The sequence below is a fragment of the Gambusia affinis genome, linkage group LG10 (genome assembly GCF_019740435.1).
Source record: "Gambusia affinis linkage group LG10, SWU_Gaff_1.0, whole genome shotgun sequence".
Taxonomy (NCBI): domain Eukaryota; kingdom Metazoa; phylum Chordata; class Actinopteri; order Cyprinodontiformes; family Poeciliidae; genus Gambusia; species Gambusia affinis.
Window position 1 is genome coordinate 28,942,096 of NC_057877.1, and position 21,193 is coordinate 28,963,288.

Sequence of the window (21,193 nt, forward strand, 5' to 3'; positions counted from 1 at the left end):
TAAAAACTGAGTTTTATTGCTACAAGTGTAGAATATTCTAGTTCAGGTTTAGAGTCTACATATCTAGTTTTTAAACTAGAACAGATAAAAAGAAGTGTATAAGTACAAAAAGAGCAGTGTTCAAATCTAAAAAAAAAATAGATTAAACAGAATATTACAGGTGTTCCATATTAGATTAAGAGAAATTGCACATGTAAGCCAGGAGAGCTTGTTAGTGAAACGTGGACAATTTAATGGATTTTTAAAAAGTATTCTAATTTTAAAAAGAATCTGAGTTCACCCACTAGATTAAAATGTGGTTGGAGAAAGTATTCCAATATATGATTTACTTATGATAGTTTGGTTGACTGTTTAATTTTAATAAAATTATTTACCATTTTGAAACTTAGAACATCTAAGCCGCTAAACATTTTGTAATAAAAATAAAAAGGAAATCGGAAGCCAGGTTCAGTTTCGTGCTGAGGGCGGAACTAATGGTTCGCTCTTGTTTCTAGTGAAACATCTCCGTGTGGGACATTGAGCGGAAGTAAACAACAGAAGGCTAGTAACATTAGCTACCGGGGTTCCTGTCTACCCTCGGTTAGAAAGCGGTTTCTGCTGTGTGAGCGAAACGTTTCAGCGTCTGCAGTAACAATATCTTCAGTACTTCATCAGAGAGAAGAAATATTCAACAACATCGACTTTTAGGAGGAAGAGATCGATCATCAGCTCACACTGCTGGATACCAACTGGAAAACCCAAATCATCTCGGAACCTCCCGGTACGTAAACTGTTCGGTTCTGAATGAACTGATTCTGGAACACAGAGAATACGTTCAGGGAACTAGTTGTTACCGCGGATGGGTATTTGGTTGGGGTGGCTGATGTTTGGGCAGCCCGTCCTGTTTGGGTCGACGGAACCTTGATAAACAAGGTAAATTTATGAACCATTTAACTTCATGTTTAAATATTGGCAATAATTTTGTTTTTGGTTAAGTATGTTAATTTTACGTTATCTGAAGGTAAATTATTACAGAATACCACACTTATATAATCCAAGTAACAAATAATGTTATTGATAAATGAGTCATATCCATCACGTTGGATGGTTTGTGAGCATTAAAACATGCGTCCCAATCAGATTTAAATCCGGGCTTTGACTAGGCCGCTTCCAAATCTAGGTTTTGTTTTGCTGAGGCAGATGTTCTGCTGAATAATTTCTGCCAATGATGTGACATACTCCTTCAGGATCTTCTGAGAAATACCAGAATTATACTGTATTTATTAACCCAAAATGTACGTAATTTTGGTGTGAGTGAAAAAAATTAACCAAATTAATAAGTAAAGCTGAACATTTACTGTTATTCTGTTTCACAAATCTAACAAACAGAACATTGGTTTAACAAAACCAATGTTTGTTAAAAAAACAAAAAAAACAAAAACAACAAAAAAAAAAACTAATGTTTAAACAATGGTTCTCATTTTCTTTATAAAGAACTCAAACATTATTTGCAAAGCTGGAAATCTAACTTTTAACATAAAAGAAAATCTACTTTTTGAAAATGATTTTCAGTTTAAGTGAACACCAAAACATTTATCACATAAAAAACCTTGCAAAAATAAAAGCTTGTGCACTTTTCCATAATGATCAGGACCTTTATTAATTTTTATTTATTCTATTTGTCACAAACAACTTCATTAAAGTACTGACAGTTTTGGTGTCTACATGGTTCCATGTAGTTTCAATTCAGTTAATTGTCAGAACACATTAGCATTAAGGGAAATTAAATATCTTAACTTATCCAAGAATCTCCAAAGAGTTGTTGATGGTGATTCTGTGGCAGGAAGAATCTCCTGTAGCAGTCAGTATTCCAACACATCTGAAGTGTTTTTACTTTATTATCAAAATGTTCTTTTAGCAAATGAGGCTGAATGAGCTTTAAATGTAGTCCTGGCCTCTTCTGTGACCTCCTGGATGAATCTCTAATGAGTTCTTGGAGTTATTTTAGTAGCCAGGTCTCCACTGTTCCATATTTTCTCAATTTGAAAATAGTAGGAAAAAAAATTAATTAAAATATTATCGCATTTTGTTTTTTTCCCACTATCTATCAAAATACTTTTTTTTTTCTTTTTTTTTTTTTTTACAAAACTATTAATGTGTAATCTGTTCTTTCAGGTCTTCTACAGCATCATGTCTGTTACTACGTGGAAGGTTGTTGCAGATCACTTTCTCATAAATGAAGAAAGAAACTCTCCTCTTGATCAAAAGACATCAGACACTGTAGATTTAAACGAGGAACATGAGGAATCAGAACCACAACAGATCATTGAAATGAAAGAGGAACCAGAACCTCAATCTATTAATGAAAAAAAGGATAAAAAACCACTTTTAGTGAAGCAGGAGACCAATAGTTCTACAGTGAGTTCTGATGATGAGCAAATGGTCCACAATGTACCAGAGGTGAAGGTGGTCCAGGTTAAAGAGGAACAGAAGCAAATCTGCAAGGATCTGGATCTGGATGGACATTTTGTAATGAAGCAGGAGAGTGACACCTTAAAGTTGACTCTTCCATCTGTGAAAATCTTCTACCAAGAACCAGAACTTGGAAATACCAAACCGGAGGAACCAAAACAGATCATTGAGGTGAAAGAGGAACCAGAAGCTTGGCAAGTAAAAGACGAACAAGTTGAACTCTGCATCTCTCAGGATGTAGGGGAAGTTTTGGTGAAAAGGGATGCTAGTCGCTGTACTCAGACTCCTCCTGTAGATCCAAAAGACTCCAGTGAAACAATTGAGAATCATCTACCATCTACTAAACCCCCTGAAGCTGAACACCAACAAAAGCAAGTAATCAATCATCAAGGCTCCGGATCAAATGATAAGAGAAAGCTGAAGGAGAAAAGACACAAAAAATACAGAAAACAAGGTGACAATGTGGACAACACTAAGCTAAAAAGACTTAAAAAGAAATTACCTTTATGTGACGTATGTGGCAAATGTTTCACTACTCGACAAATCCTAACCGTGCATATGAGGACTCATACAGGAGAGAAACCTTTTGCTTGCAAACTATGTGATAAATCTTTCATTAACAGCAGTAATTTGATTTGTCACATACGAACGCACACAGGTGAGAAGCCTTTCTCCTGTGGGACCTGTGGGAAAGGTTTCCCCAGGCAACCTGCCCTCACTGCACACATGAGAACTCACACAGGTGAGAAACCGTATCCCTGCGAGTTGTGTGAAAAAGCCTATCGAGATCGTAGTAATTTGGTACGACACATGAGAACACATACAGGTGAGAAACCATATTGCTGTAAAGATTGTGGTAAATCCTACAGTGGCAGTAGTCAGTTGGCTTATCATATAACGACTCACACAGGTGAGAAGCCTTTTTCATGTCTGAATTGTGGAAAAGCTTTCAACAAGCAAAGCACCTTGACAGTCCACATGAGAACTCACACGGGTGAGAAACCATACTCCTGTGACATGTGTGAGAAATCTTTTCGAGAGAATAACGATTTGACTTGTCACATGAGGACTCACACGGGTGAAAAGCCATATTCTTGCAAATTGTGTGAGAAATCTTTCAGATGGAGAAATGTTCTCAATCGACACATGAGAACTCACAGATGAGACACAATCTGGTCATGAATTATGTGATGAATTCTTTGCTGTCAAAATGCACGTTGACTTAACACAGCATTTATCATAAGATATTTTACTAAACTGGTAAAAATACTATTTGTTACTTAAAATCAGAATCATTTCAGAATCAGAATACTTTTATTTTTATAATTTATTTTGTCCAACCTCTATATTTTGAGTCACGGAACCACCTATTGGTCAGGAAAATAATAATTTTGGATAATCAAGCCTCTTGAGTAGATTTCAAAGTAAAACATGACCTCAAATCTGTAAAACTATGAGACAGAACAAATCCAGGCATTTTCCACTGTAAGCCCCTAATAAACATTTTCTCCACATTTATGCTCTTCCAGTAATATCTTCTAATAATTATATCAATAATAGCATTGTTGTCAGTGGTATTTGTTGCTCATTTTATCACAGCCAATTACATGGTTTTACATATTTGGATGAATTTAAAGTGATCCTGAATCTCTGTTTTGTGTAATAATTGTTTTCACATCATTAACAGTTTCCCAGTAAAACCAGCAGGTGTCGCCAGCGTTCAGCTGTCAGATGATTCTACAGTCAGTTCTCTTGTGTGCAGCTGTTGCACATGATCCTCAAACTGCTCCTATTTGATTTATTTTGTTTATAGAAACTTTTCATCATCAAGCTTGGAATAAATCTGTTTCTGTTTAATCTATGATGTGGTTTCTGTTTACAGTCCGTCTGGTTCACTGATTTCTGTGTTTTTATTTGATAATCTGTCCTGTTGTAATCGGACAGGACCGATTATGACACCGTTAAGATCTTGAGTTGTTTCCAGATATCTTTTAATATCTTATTTCGTACAGATTGAGTTTTCTAAGTTATTTTGTTACTCGTAATTTATTTAAACATATTTTAATTTAAAATGTTAAAAGTGTTCTATAGACAGTGTAATTTTCATATTTTTTGTATAATATTTGTATTGTCTTTAAACCATTGTGTGTGTGTGTGGGTGTGTGTGTGTGTGTGTGGTTTTGGTTGATATTTATTCCACACAGGATGAAAACATGTCCAGTAACGCTCCTCCACAGACATACAGCTGCTATTAAAATTATTCAAACCCCCCTAGCAGCAGATTTTCTTTTAAGATTTCATATATTTCACTTTTGTTCTAACATAAAACAGCTTCCAGGGGTTGAAAAATAAAACTTTTCTTTTATTTTGTGAACCTATTCCACCTGATCAAATGTGAGGATTTCATTCAGTCACAACATTTTTCCACATCTCCAGTTTTACTGTATGACTGCTGAAGTTGTGACACATTCAGTTTGTTTTGACATTAAAATCAGCAAAACACGACTTGCAGACAACATATTTGCGTTCATTGGCTCCAGCCTGCCAGGTTTAAGGTGATGAATTTTCTAAGTGCATCATCAGAGCTGTGGCATCAGGACTTGGACACTCTGGGTGAAGAGAGAAGCAGAACTGTTAACCTTTCACCTCCTGGTATTGAGTTGGATCTGGTGGCTCAGGGGAACCTCTGAACAGAACTGCTAAACCCAAACAAGGGAAGATGTTGAACTGGAAGCATCTGATGGACGAACAAAAGACGGAAAGGCCTGAGATGCTGAAGGCTCTGGGCAGAGGCAGTCCCAATATTTTCCTTTTTTTATTGAATTAGATTCATAGTTATGACTTTATTTTTATTCTTGTTTTGTTTTTCTTCCCTTTTGTCAACTCTAATTAAGGCCGAATATTTATTAAGAAAAGAGAAAAACATTACAGTTGAATTTAGAACACAAAGAGGATATTTACACACTGAGGAAAGCACTATTCATTGATCTTCATTATACAAAATTAAAAATGAAAACTTAATGGATGTGTTGCTACACTAGGTGGCGGTATTCACCTGGAATAGAAAAGAAGAAGAACATTTCCGGCGGAAGTAAACAACAACAGCGTCACCTCTACAGCAGCCTCTCAGTAGTATTGATTATTTATATATTATAGCATCTATATATTATAGCATCTATTCGATACTTGCTCCAGGGAGCCCTTATTATAAGCGCCTATGATTACGTCACCGTTGCCGCCATGTTGGATGCAGCTCTGGTTAGCAGTAGAAGAAGATGCTTCATTCATATTCTGCGTTGAGTTGAAACCGCTGCGCATCAGCGGCATCACCTTTCACTAAATGGAAACATGCTTATTACCGAGTTACTTAAACTTTTGCATCAACCAAACTTTAGACGAACGAGTCTTTGTTAAACAAACGGGTCTGACTCTTCAGCTCAAACATGGTCACCGCCCCCAAACTCAACTGACATGACGACACCTGTCCGTCAACGCAGCAACTGACCAATCCGCGGTCGCAATGTGACTCCAGTGAAACGCCCCTTACCTGGAGGAACGGAAGCCATCTCTACCTCCGACAACATTGGCGGGGTTCCGCATCGCGAACGCAGAGATTTGGTGTAAAATTACAGGGAATCATGGTTAAACGTTGTCAGTGGGGAACATGCAACTCCGACACCCGCTACCCGGAGCGCTTAGAGGGCGGGATACACTTTATTCCGTTTCCCAAACCCAAACGGAGTCTGGAGAAATGTAGACGATGGATCAAGGCCTGCGGTCGACCTCATAACCGCTTGAATGAAACAATGATTAATGGAAACTACCACATGTTTGTCTGCACGAAGGTAAATGCAATTAATTTCATGATGGCATTGCTTGATTGACAGATAGTTTGAAGGAATATGTTGTGGACAGTGAGCCTGCTCTTTGTTTATGATCAGTTGACCCACAACCCATTGTTACCAACTTTTCATGAGTTGTAAAATTAGCCATTTAACACTGAATTTTACTATATTTTTGCCCTGGGTGTCTCTATGGAAACCTACTGCAGTGACTGTTGTATTTACATCTCAGCACTTCTTATTTCGCTGTTTGTTTTTCAGCATTTTCCAGAAGGCAAGCCAACAGACAGATTTCCAGATCCGGTTTCTTTTGATCCCAAAGCCTCAAAAACCTCCAAACCAGTCAGGCGTCTCCGGGACTGGACCCGGACCCGGGACCGGCGCCGGTGCCACGGATCCCCAGCATCAAAACCAGAAGACACACTTAGCCACTTAGGGTACATGAACACCTAGTTTAATTTTTTCACCATGTTGTGACGGCTGATGAGACGGAGAATCTGTGAGAAGATCGATCTGAAACAACCAATCAGAGCTCCAGTTTTTGTTTCATGGATTATTTGTCTCATATTGTCCCAACATGATGACAGATTCAACAAATATGCTATAAAATAGTTGCAATAAGTTACGTACTGCACCTCTGTAGTGAATAATCTGAACAAACCATTAGAGTCAGAAAATGTAGAAGAAACGTAATGATTGATAATAATTTAGTCATTTATTAAACAAAAATCTTTCTGCAGTAAAATCCTCCAGAGTGAGAAGAACCGTCGCTCACAGCCGGGACACTCTGATGCTGTTGGGACTTCTTCACCAAGTTTGTATTTTTACACACATTAATTGTGATACACAGAAGATATTTTTGACAGTATGGCATCAATACTGTCAAAAATATCTAGTTTATGTCTCAAAGTCACAGAATAAAGCACCACTGATAATTTCATGTAAGAACATTAAGTTCACATCACTTCCAAAATGAAATCTCACATTCTGATTTTCTTCACTTGGTTTAACATTCATAGTAGAAAGTGAACATTTTATCTCCAACATTTCCATGATCATAAAGTTTAAAACGCTGACTCAGTAACACGTCATCAACATCGTTTCCGTTGGTGTTCTCACATATTTCTGCCAATCTTTTAATTGTTGCTGCTCTAAAAATGCTTTGGATTTTTTTCTGCCATCAGTTTTTTGTTAACAGCAGCCATATGTGTCATTATTCTTTGTAGTCCGTTAGCTTTTCTGTCAACTGCAGATATGTCTGTTATGCATTTTTCCTTAATTGTTTTTAAAAAAATCATTTTGAGGCTGTGCATATTTTTTCTTTCCAGGATTTTCTGCACGGGGAAAACTGGACCTGTTCGCTGAAAACGAGGCTTTGAAACAACAGCTGAGAGCAGATCAAGAGATTTATGCCACAAAGATTTCTGAACTGGTGCTGAAAAACAAACTTCTTCAGCGGGAAAACATGAAACTCCGGAGGAATCTTCATGGAAAGACTCAAAAAGAAAATTCATCAGGAAGCTTCGTAACGCCGGACAGTTTCATGGTGACCGTCGACACACAGGGAAACTCTGCAGAGCAGCTGAAACTGATGTCAGTGGTGGTTCAGTGAGAACTGTCTGATGCATTTAAACTCAGATGTATTTTATTATTTGTAAAACTATTATTCTTGTATTATGACAACTTTATTCTTGTAATATTGGAACTTTTTCTTGTATTATTATGACTTCTGGTCTTATTGTGACAACAAATCCAGTGATTTTTCTCTCTGGACATTTAAAACATTTCTAGATCTCAGTATTAGTAGTAAACTAAATCAATGCATCAACTAGATTTTTTTCAGAACTTGCTTCAGGTTTACTTGCTGGTCTAAATTTTTCTAAGCTCCTGATCTAAAACAACCATGAAATGTTTCCTGCTGGACTAAACTGACGTGAATGAAACTTTTAATTTGCTTCCTGAACTTTTGTGACTCTTGCAGGTTTCCAAAAGAGAGTGAGTGCGGGAAGCAGTGGGAAGTGTCGGCCACGCTGTGCAGTGAGCATTTCAGACCAGCGGACTTCCACAGGACGGGTCAGACCGTCCGGCTCCGAGCCGGGGCCCTCCCTTCAGTCTTCAGTTTTCCATCTCATCTCCACACGGTCGGTCCGTCACTATTTACGATCTGATCCAACGTTACGCTGACACTGAATGTGACGGATCAGGGAGGCATTTTGTTTTACACTTTCAGTTAATTTCTGTTGTTTATCCGTTGCTTTAGGCTTTGTGTACCAGCAGGGCTCCGGAGACCCCGACACTGCAGCTCTTCCAGCTGGTCCAGGAGCCGGGCCCCCAGCCGGGCCCCCAGCCTGGACCCCAACATGCTGTGAGTGAATTCACGCCTCACTACTAACAATTGTCCCCCTCTACTTTTCATCTCTTTCCAGATTAACTCTTTCTGCTATAACTGCACATTTATAGAAGCTCCTTCATTCCTATGGAGGTCTGATCCTGCCAAAAGTGGCAGAAAAATAGAAAGAAAGAAATAACTTGGTGAAGCAACTAATGTTAAAATTATTACATCCAATAAATAAAAAAATGTAACTTAGCGCTTGAACTTTGATACTGACTGATAAAACAGAAACTGACTCTGAATTTCTGCCCAGCAGGAAAAACAAAGTAAAACATGAGAAAATTTAAGAAGGAATCTGTAAAGAAACAGAGAAAACAGAGAGGAAATGAAAATAAAATAAGTCATTTGAACAAAGTAATAATAAATTTAAAAATGTTAAAAACTAAATTTGCTGGAATTGATTATAGAATCTGCAACATCTGCAGTGAATTTCAGGCCCAGTTATGACCTGAATACACTGTAATCTGATTACATTTTCTGTCCCCCTCAGCAAAAACTGAACACAACCAGTTATGTCTAAATTACAGAAGTCAGTACAACGCTACGTAAAAATTTCCAAATTGAGCTCAAAGTGTCAAGATTTTGTGTCCTCCGTTATTTTTCAGTGTTTTCTTAACTCTGAAGTTCACTGGAGCTTCACAGGTTCCCACTGAGTTCCTGTGATCCTTGTCCTTAATCTGCTTGTTTAGCAAATTCTGTATACTTATAGATAATATAATACAAGATAAGATCCATACCTGATATCTGTGATCTTTATTACAAAGAATCATATTTACTATTTTATGATTAAAAAACGTCACATTCATACATTCTGATGCTACTGTTATTAAAATATTGTATGTGTTCTGCTTTTTCCAGGTATCCATAGCGGCAACGGCTGAGACAAAAAGCCCTCAACCAATCAAAGAAGAGCGTGTTGAACTGTGGATCGTTCAGGATGGAGGGCGGCTCGTAGTGAAGCAGGAGACCGACGGCTCTCTGGAGAACCCTGTGTGTGAAAAACTCCACCAGGGACCAGAGCAGACCCTACAGACTAAAGAGGAACCGGAACCTCTGCAGATTAAAGAGGAACCAGAACCTCTGCAGATTAAAGAGGAACCAGAACCTCTGCAGATTAAAGAGGAGCTGGTGGATTTCCATGGCGATGGGGTTAAAGGTCAGCTTGTAGTGAAGCTGGAGCCTGAAACCTTCATTGTGACTCAAACTACAGAGCAAAAACACGACCATGAACCAAACCAGAACCAGAACCAGATCCTCTCTGCTAACCAACCTGAGGCTGAGAACCAGCATCACCACAGAAGAATCCAGGAAGATGTAGATCTGGAACTGGAGGTCACCAGAAGCCACTGGGTCAATATGGACGATTCACCACTGAGACATGAAACAGGTGAAACAACGTCCTCCTGTGACAGTGATGATGATGATAAGGAATTTTGGCGTTTGGCTCTTCACATGGGTAGGAAGCCTTTGTCATGTCCAAAGCGTGGAAAATATTCAGCTCGCTCTTTCATAAAAAACAATCACAGGAAAAGGCGCAGCGGCGATGAACGATATTCTTGCCAAGTGTGTCATAAATTCTTCACTCTAAAATCCAGCTTAGTTTGCCACCTTCGAATTCACACAGGTGAGAAACCCTTTCCTTGTAAACTGTGTGAGAAATCTTTCAAACAGCGAGGTACCCTGACTATTCACCTGAGAACTCACACAGGTGAGAAACCTTACTCATGTGTAACTTGTGGCAAACGTTTCATCTCAAATTCTTCATTAACTGCTCATTGGAGAACTCACACAAGACTGAAGTTGTATGTTTGTAAATTCTGTGATAAATCTTTTAAACGTCATGGAACCTTGGCTATTCACCTTAAAGCTCACAAGCAGGATCCTTGTTAAATTGAAAAATCTGTTCATCACCCCAGGAACTTCAGACACACAAGCTGATTCTGTGGAAAATCATATAAAGTTGTAATGTGACTCATACAAGTGAGATAAGATCCAGTCTTATCTATAAACTGTAGTAAATCTTTTGAATCCATGCGTTGTGCAGCAATGGTTCGTTTTGGCTGGTAATAAGTTCCAGACACAAACAAAGTTTGTAGCTTTGATCAAAATGACCAAATTAAAGCAACAGCTGATTTTCAGGATTGTCAAATTGTCTTCACTGAATGCCTGCCCTGCCTGATGGGGGTTGAGGGGTTGGGGGGGTGCAGTAGAACAACTGATGGAGTTGTTGGACTTCTGTTTTACCAAGATGAAGTTAGTAATGCATTGAGCTCTCCATTTGGCTGGAGAGCTCAAACCTGCGTGTTTCTGAGGGCTCAGCCCCTAACAGACACACAGGAACTGCTCCCTTCTCCTGTTGGATGCAGAAAACCGTTTGGAGTGTTAAAGAAAAGTTAAAGCCGTCCAGCGTGTCTGAAGTTCATCCACACAGCGCCGCCGTGTCCAGAAAACTCCTGTCCAGCCGTTCCAGCGGTTGAACATTTCTCTTGGACTAGAAATTATTTTCTAATCTGGGTGACCAGATAGACTCTCAGTAAGGTCAGAGTTTTGTTTGCCTGAACTGGATTCAGCAGTTAATTAAGACGATTTAGTCGTTTTCTTCCTATCATGTCACTCAGTTATCATACATGGCCGAGGCCCAAACCAAGATCCTTTGTAAGGTTGGCCTGAGTCACGGTTCACTTTTATCACTGTTTCAAACATTAGCCCCTCTAACGCTGTAGGGGGCGCTGCAGAGGGGTCAGAGGTCACCGCAGGGGGCCGCGCTGTGGTTCTGCTATCTGTCTTCTGTTTTCTTGTTTTAAGTTATTCAGTTCTCCATTTCATTTGCTGTAGTTTGTTCATTAATCTCATTTTCCAGCTTCGTCATTAATGTGTGTGTGTAACTTTCTTTTCTTTTTCATCAGTAGCTAGATTGAATGTCAGTAATTAGAGAATATTTAGAGATAATTCAGATGTAAAGTTACTAAGTGAAGTTATTTTGTTAATAAATTCTCAGACTTCATTGGAAATAAGTGTCAGTGATGATTCTTAATGTGAAATTTCTTCTGCCTGTAGTTTTTAATTTATTGCTTCACAAAATACTGCTAAGTTTTTTATAATGGCTCAGATTTAACTAAACAATTTCTAACTTAATAATTTCATAAATAATTAAGTAAGAGTACATTTACAACATAGTAAATACAGTTATTAATAGTAGCATACTCGGATTAAAATAATCCCGGTCAGAGATCTACTCTACTGGAATCTACTGTGCTAAGAACAGCAGGTCATTTTTCAATCACGTTTTTTCCAATCTGCCATTGTTTCTGTTTTGACTAATAAATATCAATGTTGTGTAGGTTTGCTCTGTTTTATATGTCGCAGCAGTGACATTACATTTGAATGTCTTTAAGGATTTTGTTTGACATGAAAACTATTTAATTTAGTTTTTGTCAACTTTATGCTTATTTTTAAAATTATTATTGGAAAGTTCTAATGTGTTTGTAGCTGGAGGCGGAACCTAAAGGGCGGAAACTGTTTCTAGTGTAACTCTGCGTGGGACACTCGGCGGAAGTAAACAACAAGGTGCTAGCGGCGTTAGCTTCCAGGCTTCCGTCTGTCTACCGTCGGATAGAAGACGGTTTTTTCTGTGTGAGCTGAATATTTCAGTGTCTGCAGTAACAATATCTTCGGTTCAGCATCAGAGGGAATCCATCATTTATCGACTGACTGCTGCTGGTGGAGAAATATTCAGCAGCGTCGTCCTTTAGGAGGAAGAGATCGATAATCGGCTCAGACTGCTGGAAAACCCAAATCATCTCAGAACCTGCCGGTATGTTCACTGTACGGTTCTGATTGAACTAACACCGGAATACAGAGAATGTGATCAGGGAACTAGTTGATGCCGCTGAAAACGCAGGACGTGTCCGTGTTGTTTCCATCGATCAATGAACAGGAACAATAAAAACATTACAAAACTGATTAGAACAACGGAAATGTCAGCAGCTTGTAAAGCAGAAACCTCCGAATGAAATAAATATTTTGGACTTTATCCTGTGAGGAGGTTTTTTGACATCCACACCAAACCCGTTTAAACATTTCCCTTCCCCTTTCCTCTTAAATCACATGGGTGTCTCGTTACCAGGCGTCGGCAGAGATGAATGGCTGAATACTGAAGAGGAAACTCAGGTGTGTTGGAACAGGGAGGCACATAAAAGCTGCAGGAAGCTTCCTAAAAACAAGTAAACCAAAAGCCTTCTGCTGGACTCTGACCTGTTATCTAACAACCCAATCAGTACAAACTTCAAACATTGATTGTCTTGATCTGTGGTTGAAGTCTGGACCCAGGTGCAGCAGGCAGGAGACGGAACCGTTCTGTTGTAGATTTAATGAAAATAATGAAGAATCAAACTTGCAAAAAACGAGACAAGTCCAAGGAACAAAAATAAATCCAAACCAGAGACATGAGGAGAGGTGGCCTGGAGTAACAAGACGAACGATCCTGGGAAGGTTGTGAGCTTTACGAAATACCTGGAGCCTCGCGTATAAAAAAATATGTGGCGTCGTATTTTACACAGAAGTCGGCATGTATAAAAATGAACATGATGGGATGTAAAGCATATCCTATCATTTCAGTTCCTCAGTGACCTGCGCAGTCCGGTGGAGACGTTGTGGCTGAGCTGCATCTGATAAAGACTGACATACAACTTATTAATGCCGAGACTTTAGTTTCCTTTCCTCTCAAAGGAAATAAAAACCCTTCACTGCCTCTCCCAGACTGGTTGAACTGGTGTTGCTGTTAAGGTCCTGATCACACCTTATGAGGCCAGAACATTCCAGACGCTTCCTGTCAAACGAAAACAGGAGCTTTGTTTAGTTACTTTTAGTTGGTTCTTGGAGCCAAGTTTCTTTTCTTGAGAAAAGCAGCTGAAGTGGAGAAACAGAAACTCTGAGTATAAAATGTTCAAAGCGTTTTACTGAGAATGTTAATGAATAAAATCACTAGTTTAACCAGGCTGGAAGGGCAGAGAAGGGAAAATATTGTAATATGATTCTATGGAGTTCATTTCCATTTGGTTAAATATTTTAACCAAAACCTTCTGGTTTTATTCTAAACGTTAATATCTGTTTTTCTCCATATGATGGCCTAATAATGCCACTGCCATGAGAAAACTATTTTGCATAAAACTGCAGCTTATGCCTCTGTATCGGGTCGGAACAACGACAAGTAATTAGTTACATTTACATCTGTTGCTGTAATTACAATTTGTCTTTTTTGTACCTGAAGTCGTTAACAAAACCTGAACTTTTACTTTCACTTGAATTTGTTTTGAATAAAGTTACCCAGTTACATTTGAAATAATATCTATTAATGTGAATAATTAAAATTAAGTGACATCAGACTTATGAAGCGCTTTTCAGTCCCTTTTCAGGACCTTCAAAGATGCTTTACAATGAATAAATAACACCCAAACATGTCAGCTTTCATCTGTAGCACTTGTTGCCTTCTGGGTCACATTCCATAAAACTGCTAAAGTTCTGCTGTTCTTTCTTCCCTCAGGCCGTACAAACCTCCAGGTCCGTTTCTGACTTGGAAGAGTGGAACTCTATGACCAGAGATGAAAGAGGAATCAGAACCACAGCAGATAACTGAGGCAAAAGAGGAACCAGAACCTCATTCAATCAAAGAAGAACAGTATGAACTATGGATCTTTGAAAATGAAGGGGAGCTTTTAATGAAGCAGGAAACCAACAACTCTATGATTCCTGTAACTCCTGCTGATGACGAAATATTCCACAATGGACCAGAACTGCAGCAGGCGATGGAGACAAAAGAAGAACTGGACCCTGTACTAATTAAAGAAGAACCAGAATCTATACAGATTAAAGAACAGGAAGAACCAGAACTTGTACATATTAAAGTGGAACCAGAACTCAGTCCAATTAAAGTGGAACATGAGGATCTAGACAGCGAACAGGATGAAAAGCAGCTTGTAGTGAAGCAGGAACCTGAAACATGTATGGTTTCTCCTACCTATAACCAACAAGATAACAACGAACCAGAACCAAACAAGGACCAACTCCTATTTGTGAACAACCCTGAAGATTGCCAACATCAGCCAGAAAGCAACCAGAAAGACTCAGGATCAAGTGGAGATAAAGATCCACAGCCAGAGACTGAAAACCACCGGGACAATGTGGACGAATCAGAACCAACTGGTTTTAAAACTAATTTGATTTCATGTAAGGTATGCGGCAGAAGTTTTGGTAGGTACAGGTACTTGGTGTCTCACATGAGAATTCACACAAACAAGAAGCCATTTTTATGTCTGACTTGTGGGAAAGGTTTCATCAGGCAACCTGACCTAAAAGTTCACATGACACACCACACAGGGGAGAAGCCTTTCCAGTGTCTGACTTGTGGTAAAGCTTTTCCTAGGCAACCTGACCTAACTGTCCACGTTAGAACCCACACAGGTGAGAAGCCTTTCCAGTGTCTGGTTTGTGGTAAAGGTTTTATCCAAAAAACCACCATGTTGTGTCACATGAGAACGCACACAGGTGAGAAACCTTTCCAGTGTCTCGACTGTGGTAAAGGTTTTATCCAAAAAACTACCTTGAGGTATCACATGAGAACACACACAGGTGAGAAACCTTTTTCTTGTGAATTGTGTGATAAATCTTTCCGACAGAGAAGTGATTTGGCTTGTCACATGAAAACTCACACAGATGAGAAACCACATTGTTGTGAAAAGTGTGGTAAGTCTTTTAGAAAGCGCAGCGATTTAGCCAACCACACATTATCTCACACTGGGGAGATGCCTTTCCCCTGTCTTACTTGTGGAAAAGGTTTTAAACAACAATATAAATTGACTATGCACATGAAAGTTCACACGGGAGATAAACCATACAATTGCGAATTGTGTGATAAATCTTTCCGACAACGTAGTGATTTGACCCGTCATCTAAAAACTCACAAGCGTGTGAAGTTGTCGTCTTGTACAGTGTGTGGTAAATTACTAAGTGAGTTCAGTAGTATGCCTCGACACATGAAAACTCACACTGGGGAGAAGGCGTATCTCTGTGAAGTGTGTGATAAATCTTTCATACAGAAAAGTGATTTGGTTCGTCACATGCGAACACACAGGTGAGAATGAGAATCATTTGCTGACAGATTATAACATTTCAGACATGGATCCTATTGCTCCCATTATAGTTCTGACTAGAAATGAGTGAGAGAAGCTGTGAAAGTAAATGGCATGAAACTCAACTCAGTTAAGATCGTCTTGCTGTGATGGGGTTAGGGTTAGGGTTAGGGTTAGGGTTGTTTCCCCCAGGCTTTAAAAACAACAGTTTCTTTGAATCAAGGCTAAATACTGACTTACATAAAGTTATCTATGATTAAGAACAACTGAAACATTCATCAATGTATTTGATGTATATTTGCTTTATTTTGATGATGGCATTTAACAAAATGTAGTTTATTGCTTGTTTCATAATTGGTTATGGTGTTTTTATCATATAAAGAACTACAACCCTCCATATGCACTATTGCTGAAATTTGCTATTCAGAAGACAAGATTAATTAATAAAGTGTCAGTTGGGTACCTAGATGTCTTTTCATGGACTTGCCCAATTTTCCGGTCTTTTTGACTTTATGGTATAAAACTGATACTGGCTGAATTAATACAGTTTTGTCTCCTGAACTTTGGAACCTTTGTGTGAGCATGAACTGTTCATATTTCAATAAATAAATAAATGATCTGGAAAAGAGTCATCTTGCATCTTCCTTACTCCAACAAATATGAAAAATTTTTATAAGTTGATGACCAGAAAATATTTAGTCAGGTCCTGGTTGTTTGATACAACATATAAATGGAAAATACAAACAAATGAACAAGATCCGACATTATAACATCTCAGATTATAGAGGCTGTTAAGTAAAAAAGAAAATCTGATTTATCAATGGTGAGATATTGTTTAAATAGTGAATTCTTTCCTGAGAACTTAAGTCTTCTTATTTTCTGTATTTTTAATGAATATAGTTGCATCTATTTCTATTTCCCATTACAATTTTGTTTTTACTTTAACAGCCTCTATAATCTGAGATGTTATCATGTCCCAGTTTATGTGTAATTTTACACAAAATATTTTCACAACTCCACCACTCTGATCTTAACTGTATACCAGAATTGTAAATACAGGACAACATTTAAGTTGGTTGAAAATAAAGATATTTTTTCACTCATTTCTTTTAGCACTGGTGGAAAAAAGTCAAATGTTTTCTTTTTGTTTTAAAAAGAGACACAGAACCATATCTTATTGTTATGCACTAAGAATGACTGTGTAGCGGAACTGTAGTTTTTATTAATTTATTCATATTTTAAGTCAGTTTTAAACTTGTGTAAGTCCATCTTTCAAAAAATATTTTGAGTCAAAACTAGAAAAAAACTGAAAATATTAGTTCGAGGCGGAAGTGAAAACGCGGTGTCTGTTTCTACAGGAAAACTCCACGTGGGACATCCGGCGGAAGTAAACCACATGATGCTAGCAACGTTAGCTTCGAGGCTTCCTGTTGTTTATCGTCTGTCGGTTCTTGCTGTGTGAGCTGAAGGTTTCAGGTTCTGCAGTAACAGTAACTTCGGTTCATCACCAGAGAGAGAACAGCTGCTGCTGGAGAAATATTCAACAACATCGAAACGGCTGGATCCCAGCAGGAAAACCCAAATCATCTCGGAACCACCAGGTAACGTTTCCTCATCCATGCTTCCACATGTTGCTAAAATTAGCTTTCAATTCACATCTTGATTTTAGCGGCTATTTTCACAGGTAAGCAGGTTAAAAGTTCTGTGTTAGGTAAGAAAAATGTTGTTTCTTTAAATAAAATGTTTTCAGTGCAAAATGAATTCATAAGATATTGTAGAATTAACTGAAAATAAGCTCCTATGTCTTTTTGAAAAGTTACTTAAGAGTTGTTTTGTAAGGTTTTATGTGGACTAAGATATTTAAACTCATCAAAAATGTGAAACTTTATTCTAAATAGAGGAATTGTATTTATTAGTTGTACATTTATAGAATGGAGAAGTTTCTATTGACAAGGCTGGACTGAAGGATGATCAGTCTGGGCAATAAAAGCTAATAATCCATCATCAATATTTCCCAGCAGATCAGTATGGTCTCTGATCAATCGCTCCCTCTGAATCCTTCTATTGGTGATGTTCTCCATCAGAGCCAAAACTTTCTGCAGCTACTTGAATATGTGAGATTTTCTACACACCTGATCACCATAAAAATAATCCAACCTGTAACTGGATGTTCAGGTTTCAGTGTATTTAAGTGAATTTTGGCACCAATTTTGTAGCTTTTTATCCACAAAAACGTTTGTGTGGCTGCTGCACATTTTTATGGCAGGTAAAAGGTTTGTGTATTTACATTAACTTTGATGTCATATTCATTTTATAAATTTTAAAATATGGCGCCGCACATTTTTTGTGAGCATGATTTATATGTAACAGAGCAGCCTGGCTGCAGGCTCCTCTGGACGTCCATCAGTTAATCTGGTGGAAAAAATCTAATCCGATTATTTCTCTGTCACTAAACAATTCAGTTGAAAAAACTCAGCATGATTGTTTACATATATTGTTTATGAATTGGCCTCCAATGTATGAGAGAGGCCTCATGTGAAAACACTTTGCAAATTTTAAACTAAAATGGTAACATTTTGTGTTGTTACTTTTTTCTATTTTCCAGATTTGCCAAAGCGTCATGTCTCTAGAGCTTAAAGGGAGAACAGAGGCCCTTCATCTGCCAAGAGTAAAGGAAGAAGAGTGTGGATCAGAACCTCTGCTGGCTGTAAAGAAAGAAGACAACATAGGACTAAAGCAATGGACAGAAACCTTAGTGGGAGTAGATTCAGGATCAGTTGAAGTAAAAGAAGAACCAGTAGAATTACAACTGCAACAAATAAAGGAAGATGATTCTCAATCAGATTCTCAGCAGATGATTAAGATTGAAGAGATTAGTCCAGATGAAATCAAAGCGTTAGAACCAAAACAAGTGAAAGAAGAGGAGCATGAATTAGACTTTCTGCAGAAGGTAAAGATGGAGGCTAATGACACAAATCAAAAGGAAAATCAGAATGAACTGAAGGAAGAGACTGATACCTTCATCCTTATGGTGACGGATAATGAAGCAGAACAACCTGAACGCAATGGAAATCAATTCTCTAAGAACATCTTTAAAGCAGAACACCATCAGGACAGAAAGACTCTCGGAGCTTCAAGATCCAGCAGAGATGAACAGCATCAAGAGAAAGTTGTGAAAACCAGAGGCAGAGGAGACAAAAGGACAAAGGACAAGGAAATTAACCAGAGTAAAATATGTAACATTTGTAGTACAAGTTTCAAATTGAACCAGAGTTTAGAAGCCCACATGAGAACTCACACAAATGAGAAGCCTTTTTCATGTGTGACCTGTGGGAAAAGCTTCTTTAGCAAAAACAGTTTCAGTCGCCACAAGAGAACTCACTCAGTTCAGAAGCTGATCTCCTGCACAATGTGTAGCAAAGGTTTCCATCTGAAAGGCAACTTGAATAGCCACATGAGAACTCATACAGGTGAGAAACCTTTCTCATGTGAAATATGTATGAAAAGTTTCAGTCAGAAATGCAATTTGAATACCCACATGAAAATTCATACAGGTGAAAAACTTTTCACACCTTTCTCATGTAGAATCTGTAAGAAAAGTTTCCATCTGAGATGCAGTTTAAAAAACCACATGAGAACACATACAGGTGAAAAACCTTTCTCATGTGAAATGTGTAGGAAAAGTTTCAGTCAGAAGAGCAATCTGAAGAGCCACATGAGAACTCACACAGGTGAGAAACCTTTCTCTTGTGGAAAGTGTAGGAAAAGTTTCAGTCGGAAACACACTTTGCATCGCCACATGAGTACTCACACAGGTGAGAAACCTTTCTCATGTGGAAAGTGTAGGAAAAGTTTCAGTCTGAAACATACTTTGCATCGCCACGAGAGCTCAATTCAGAATCATTTCTAATGTGCAACCTGTGAAAAATGTTTCCGTCTAAAGAAATATTTGAATTGACCCATGAAACTTCACACAGACACTGCAGAGGTGCAGTTTGCAGCTCTGTTGCTTTGCAGGTCGTAGTTCAGTGGAGTAGCAGCCTGGAGTCTTTATCTGGATTGTTTGATCTTACATGTTACTAGTGAGGAATCGCTCTCCAATGGTTCTGTCGTAAAAACATGAACTTGTGTCTGAGTTGGTCTGAAAATGTGTAGAAGTCTTGAAAGCTAGAATGATTATCCTTCTTCAGCAACTTCATCTCTATAATTCCAGTTAAAACTTCCCAGATGTTGTTCCAAAACGTATGGTTTGACTATATCATAAATATTTATGGATTTGGAGCCTTTCATCAAACAATATTGCTGCTTTGAAAGGATCAATATCAGCACAACTTTGCAGCATCCTGGACATCAGTTAAACTTTAAAGTTTTTATCAGGTAAAAGTCATTATCCAGCCCAGAGACCAATTAACTGAACATTGAAGTTCCATCAAAATAAAAGCATTTAAACTCAGGAAGTCAACTTCTTTCAAGCATTTCTATCAAACCTTCTTCTATAAGTTTCTTCTACATGTGAATGGATCCATCAGTATTTCAGGCTGACAGACTAAAATTTGCACAAACTGTTTTAAAATGTTCAGCAGTTCTGTTTCTGAATCTTGAGGTTTTATTTTCAGATGCTGATTTAACTGATTAAAATCCTGATCTATTTAACTAAAAGGTGGAGGTGACATTATTAAAGAGACATGACGGGTCCAGCAGCATTCTAATAAACAGTCGAGAAAGTTAAATTTGTCTTTATTTAGTCCAAAACTCAGAGATTTTCGATATTCGTAAATTTTCTATTTCAGTTCAGTCTTTATTTTACATCTTAAAGATTTTCTTGCAGCCAAATCTTTCTATTTATCCCAACATGCCGGGTCTTTCAGGGTTAGACTAAGACTAAGACTTCTGAGAAGATTTGAATTTTCTGGATAAACCTGAATAAACTGTTCTGAAAACAGAAAAAAAAACGTCCAGAAGGAAGAAGAACGTTTGTTAAATGTTTATTTCTTTTCTTCTTTTTTTCTAGTTAGTTTTGTAAAAGTTTTCTAAACCTGATGTGTTCTGCTTTTTTTTTTTTCAGGGGGATTCTCCATTTAACTTGAGTGTTTTTGTGGGGCCATGTGGTTCAATAAAAATGTAAATAATTAGAAAATCTGACATATCAAAGTTTGTTCAGCTGTTTTTCTCAAGAAAACTTTAAAGGAAAAAAATGTTGAATATTTATGAGAACTGCTGTACTCAACAAATATTTTTCTTCAATTTATTTCTTGACAGATTGCATTGCCATTATGAATAATGAACATCAACAAAACACATTTCTCTGTAAAGTAAAAATATTAAAATGCCTTACCAGTCTGGGTGTTGTGTTGTTGATTAATCTAGTAAATTATAATAAT

General features: G+C 37.9%; 4 protein-coding genes across 9 annotated transcripts; all 4 read left to right on the top strand.

Annotated features, from left to right (window-relative positions):
• Positions 1 to 472: 472 nt before the first annotated feature.
• On the top strand, positions 473 to 4,721 carry LOC122838083 (zinc finger protein 37-like). 3 transcript variants are annotated; one of them, XM_044128459.1, is made up of 3 exons: positions 473 to 760; positions 2,155 to 3,277; positions 4,656 to 4,721. In XM_044128459.1, the coding sequence occupies exons 2-3, from the start codon at positions 2,170 to 2,172 to the stop codon at positions 4,658 to 4,660; spliced, it is 1,113 nt and encodes a 370-aa protein (XP_043984394.1). In that variant the 5' UTR covers positions 473 to 760; positions 2,155 to 2,169; the 3' UTR covers positions 4,661 to 4,721. The 3 variants fall into 3 exon arrangements, with proteins under 3 accessions (XP_043984394.1, XP_043984392.1, XP_043984393.1); XM_044128457.1 differs by lacking the exon at positions 4,656 to 4,721 and having other exon boundaries at positions 2,155 to 4,308; XM_044128458.1 differs by lacking the exons at positions 473 to 760; positions 4,656 to 4,721 and adding an exon at positions 790 to 912 and having other exon boundaries at positions 2,155 to 4,308.
• A 766-nt stretch (positions 4,722 to 5,487) lies between these two features.
• Positions 5,488 to 10,823, top strand: LOC122838059 (zinc finger protein 624-like). The gene is made up of 7 exons (XM_044128401.1): positions 5,488 to 6,296; positions 6,555 to 6,730; positions 7,034 to 7,107; positions 7,622 to 7,886; positions 8,275 to 8,434; positions 8,554 to 8,658; positions 9,544 to 10,823. Exons 1-7 carry the CDS (start codon positions 6,090 to 6,092, stop codon positions 10,573 to 10,575), a joined length of 2,019 nt encoding a protein of 672 aa, XP_043984336.1. The 5' UTR covers positions 5,488 to 6,089; the 3' UTR covers positions 10,576 to 10,823.
• A 1,359-nt stretch (positions 10,824 to 12,182) lies between these two features.
• Positions 12,183 to 16,440, top strand: LOC122838079 (zinc finger protein OZF-like). Of its 2 annotated transcripts, XM_044128451.1 has the most exons (3): positions 12,183 to 12,499; positions 12,812 to 12,855; positions 14,228 to 16,440. In XM_044128451.1, exon 3 carries the CDS (start codon positions 14,286 to 14,288, stop codon positions 15,816 to 15,818), a length of 1,533 nt encoding a protein of 510 aa, XP_043984386.1. In that variant the 5' UTR covers positions 12,183 to 12,499; positions 12,812 to 12,855; positions 14,228 to 14,285; the 3' UTR covers positions 15,819 to 16,440. The 2 variants fall into 2 exon arrangements, with proteins under 2 accessions (XP_043984386.1, XP_043984385.1); XM_044128450.1 differs by lacking the exon at positions 12,812 to 12,855 and having other exon boundaries at positions 12,185 to 12,499.
• A 735-nt stretch (positions 16,441 to 17,175) lies between these two features.
• LOC122838089 (zinc finger protein OZF-like) lies at positions 17,176 to 21,152 on the top strand. Of its 3 annotated transcripts, none has more exons than XM_044128472.1 (3): positions 17,176 to 17,413; positions 18,418 to 19,459; positions 19,544 to 21,152. In XM_044128472.1, the coding sequence occupies exons 2-3, from the start codon at positions 18,433 to 18,435 to the stop codon at positions 19,720 to 19,722; spliced, it is 1,206 nt and encodes a 401-aa protein (XP_043984407.1). In that variant the 5' UTR covers positions 17,176 to 17,413; positions 18,418 to 18,432; the 3' UTR covers positions 19,723 to 21,152. The 3 variants fall into 3 exon arrangements, with proteins under 3 accessions (XP_043984407.1, XP_043984408.1, XP_043984406.1); XM_044128473.1 differs by having other exon boundaries at positions 18,418 to 19,282; positions 20,878 to 21,152; XM_044128471.1 differs by having other exon boundaries at positions 18,418 to 21,152.
• Positions 21,153 to 21,193: the final 41 nt, after the last annotated feature.

Excerpts from the sequence above, each read along its gene's own strand:
- LOC122838079 (XM_044128451.1), top strand. The coding sequence starts at position 14,286 with ATGAAAGAGGAATCAGAACCACAGCAGATAACTGAGGCAAAAGAGGAA.
- LOC122838083 (XM_044128457.1), top strand. The coding sequence starts at position 2,170 with ATGTCTGTTACTACGTGGAAGGTTGTTGCAGATCACTTTCTCATAAAT.
- LOC122838089 (XM_044128471.1), top strand. The coding sequence starts at position 18,433 with ATGTCTCTAGAGCTTAAAGGGAGAACAGAGGCCCTTCATCTGCCAAGA.
- LOC122838059 (XM_044128401.1), top strand. The coding sequence starts at position 6,090 with ATGGTTAAACGTTGTCAGTGGGGAACATGCAACTCCGACACCCGCTAC. Across the intron at positions 8,435-8,553 it reads TTCCATCTCATCTCCACACG|GCTTTGTGTACCAGCAGGGC; the intron begins GTCGGTCCGTCA and ends CCGTTGCTTTAG. Across the intron at positions 8,659-9,543 it reads AGCCTGGACCCCAACATGCT|GTATCCATAGCGGCAACGGC; the intron begins GTGAGTGAATTC and ends TGCTTTTTCCAG.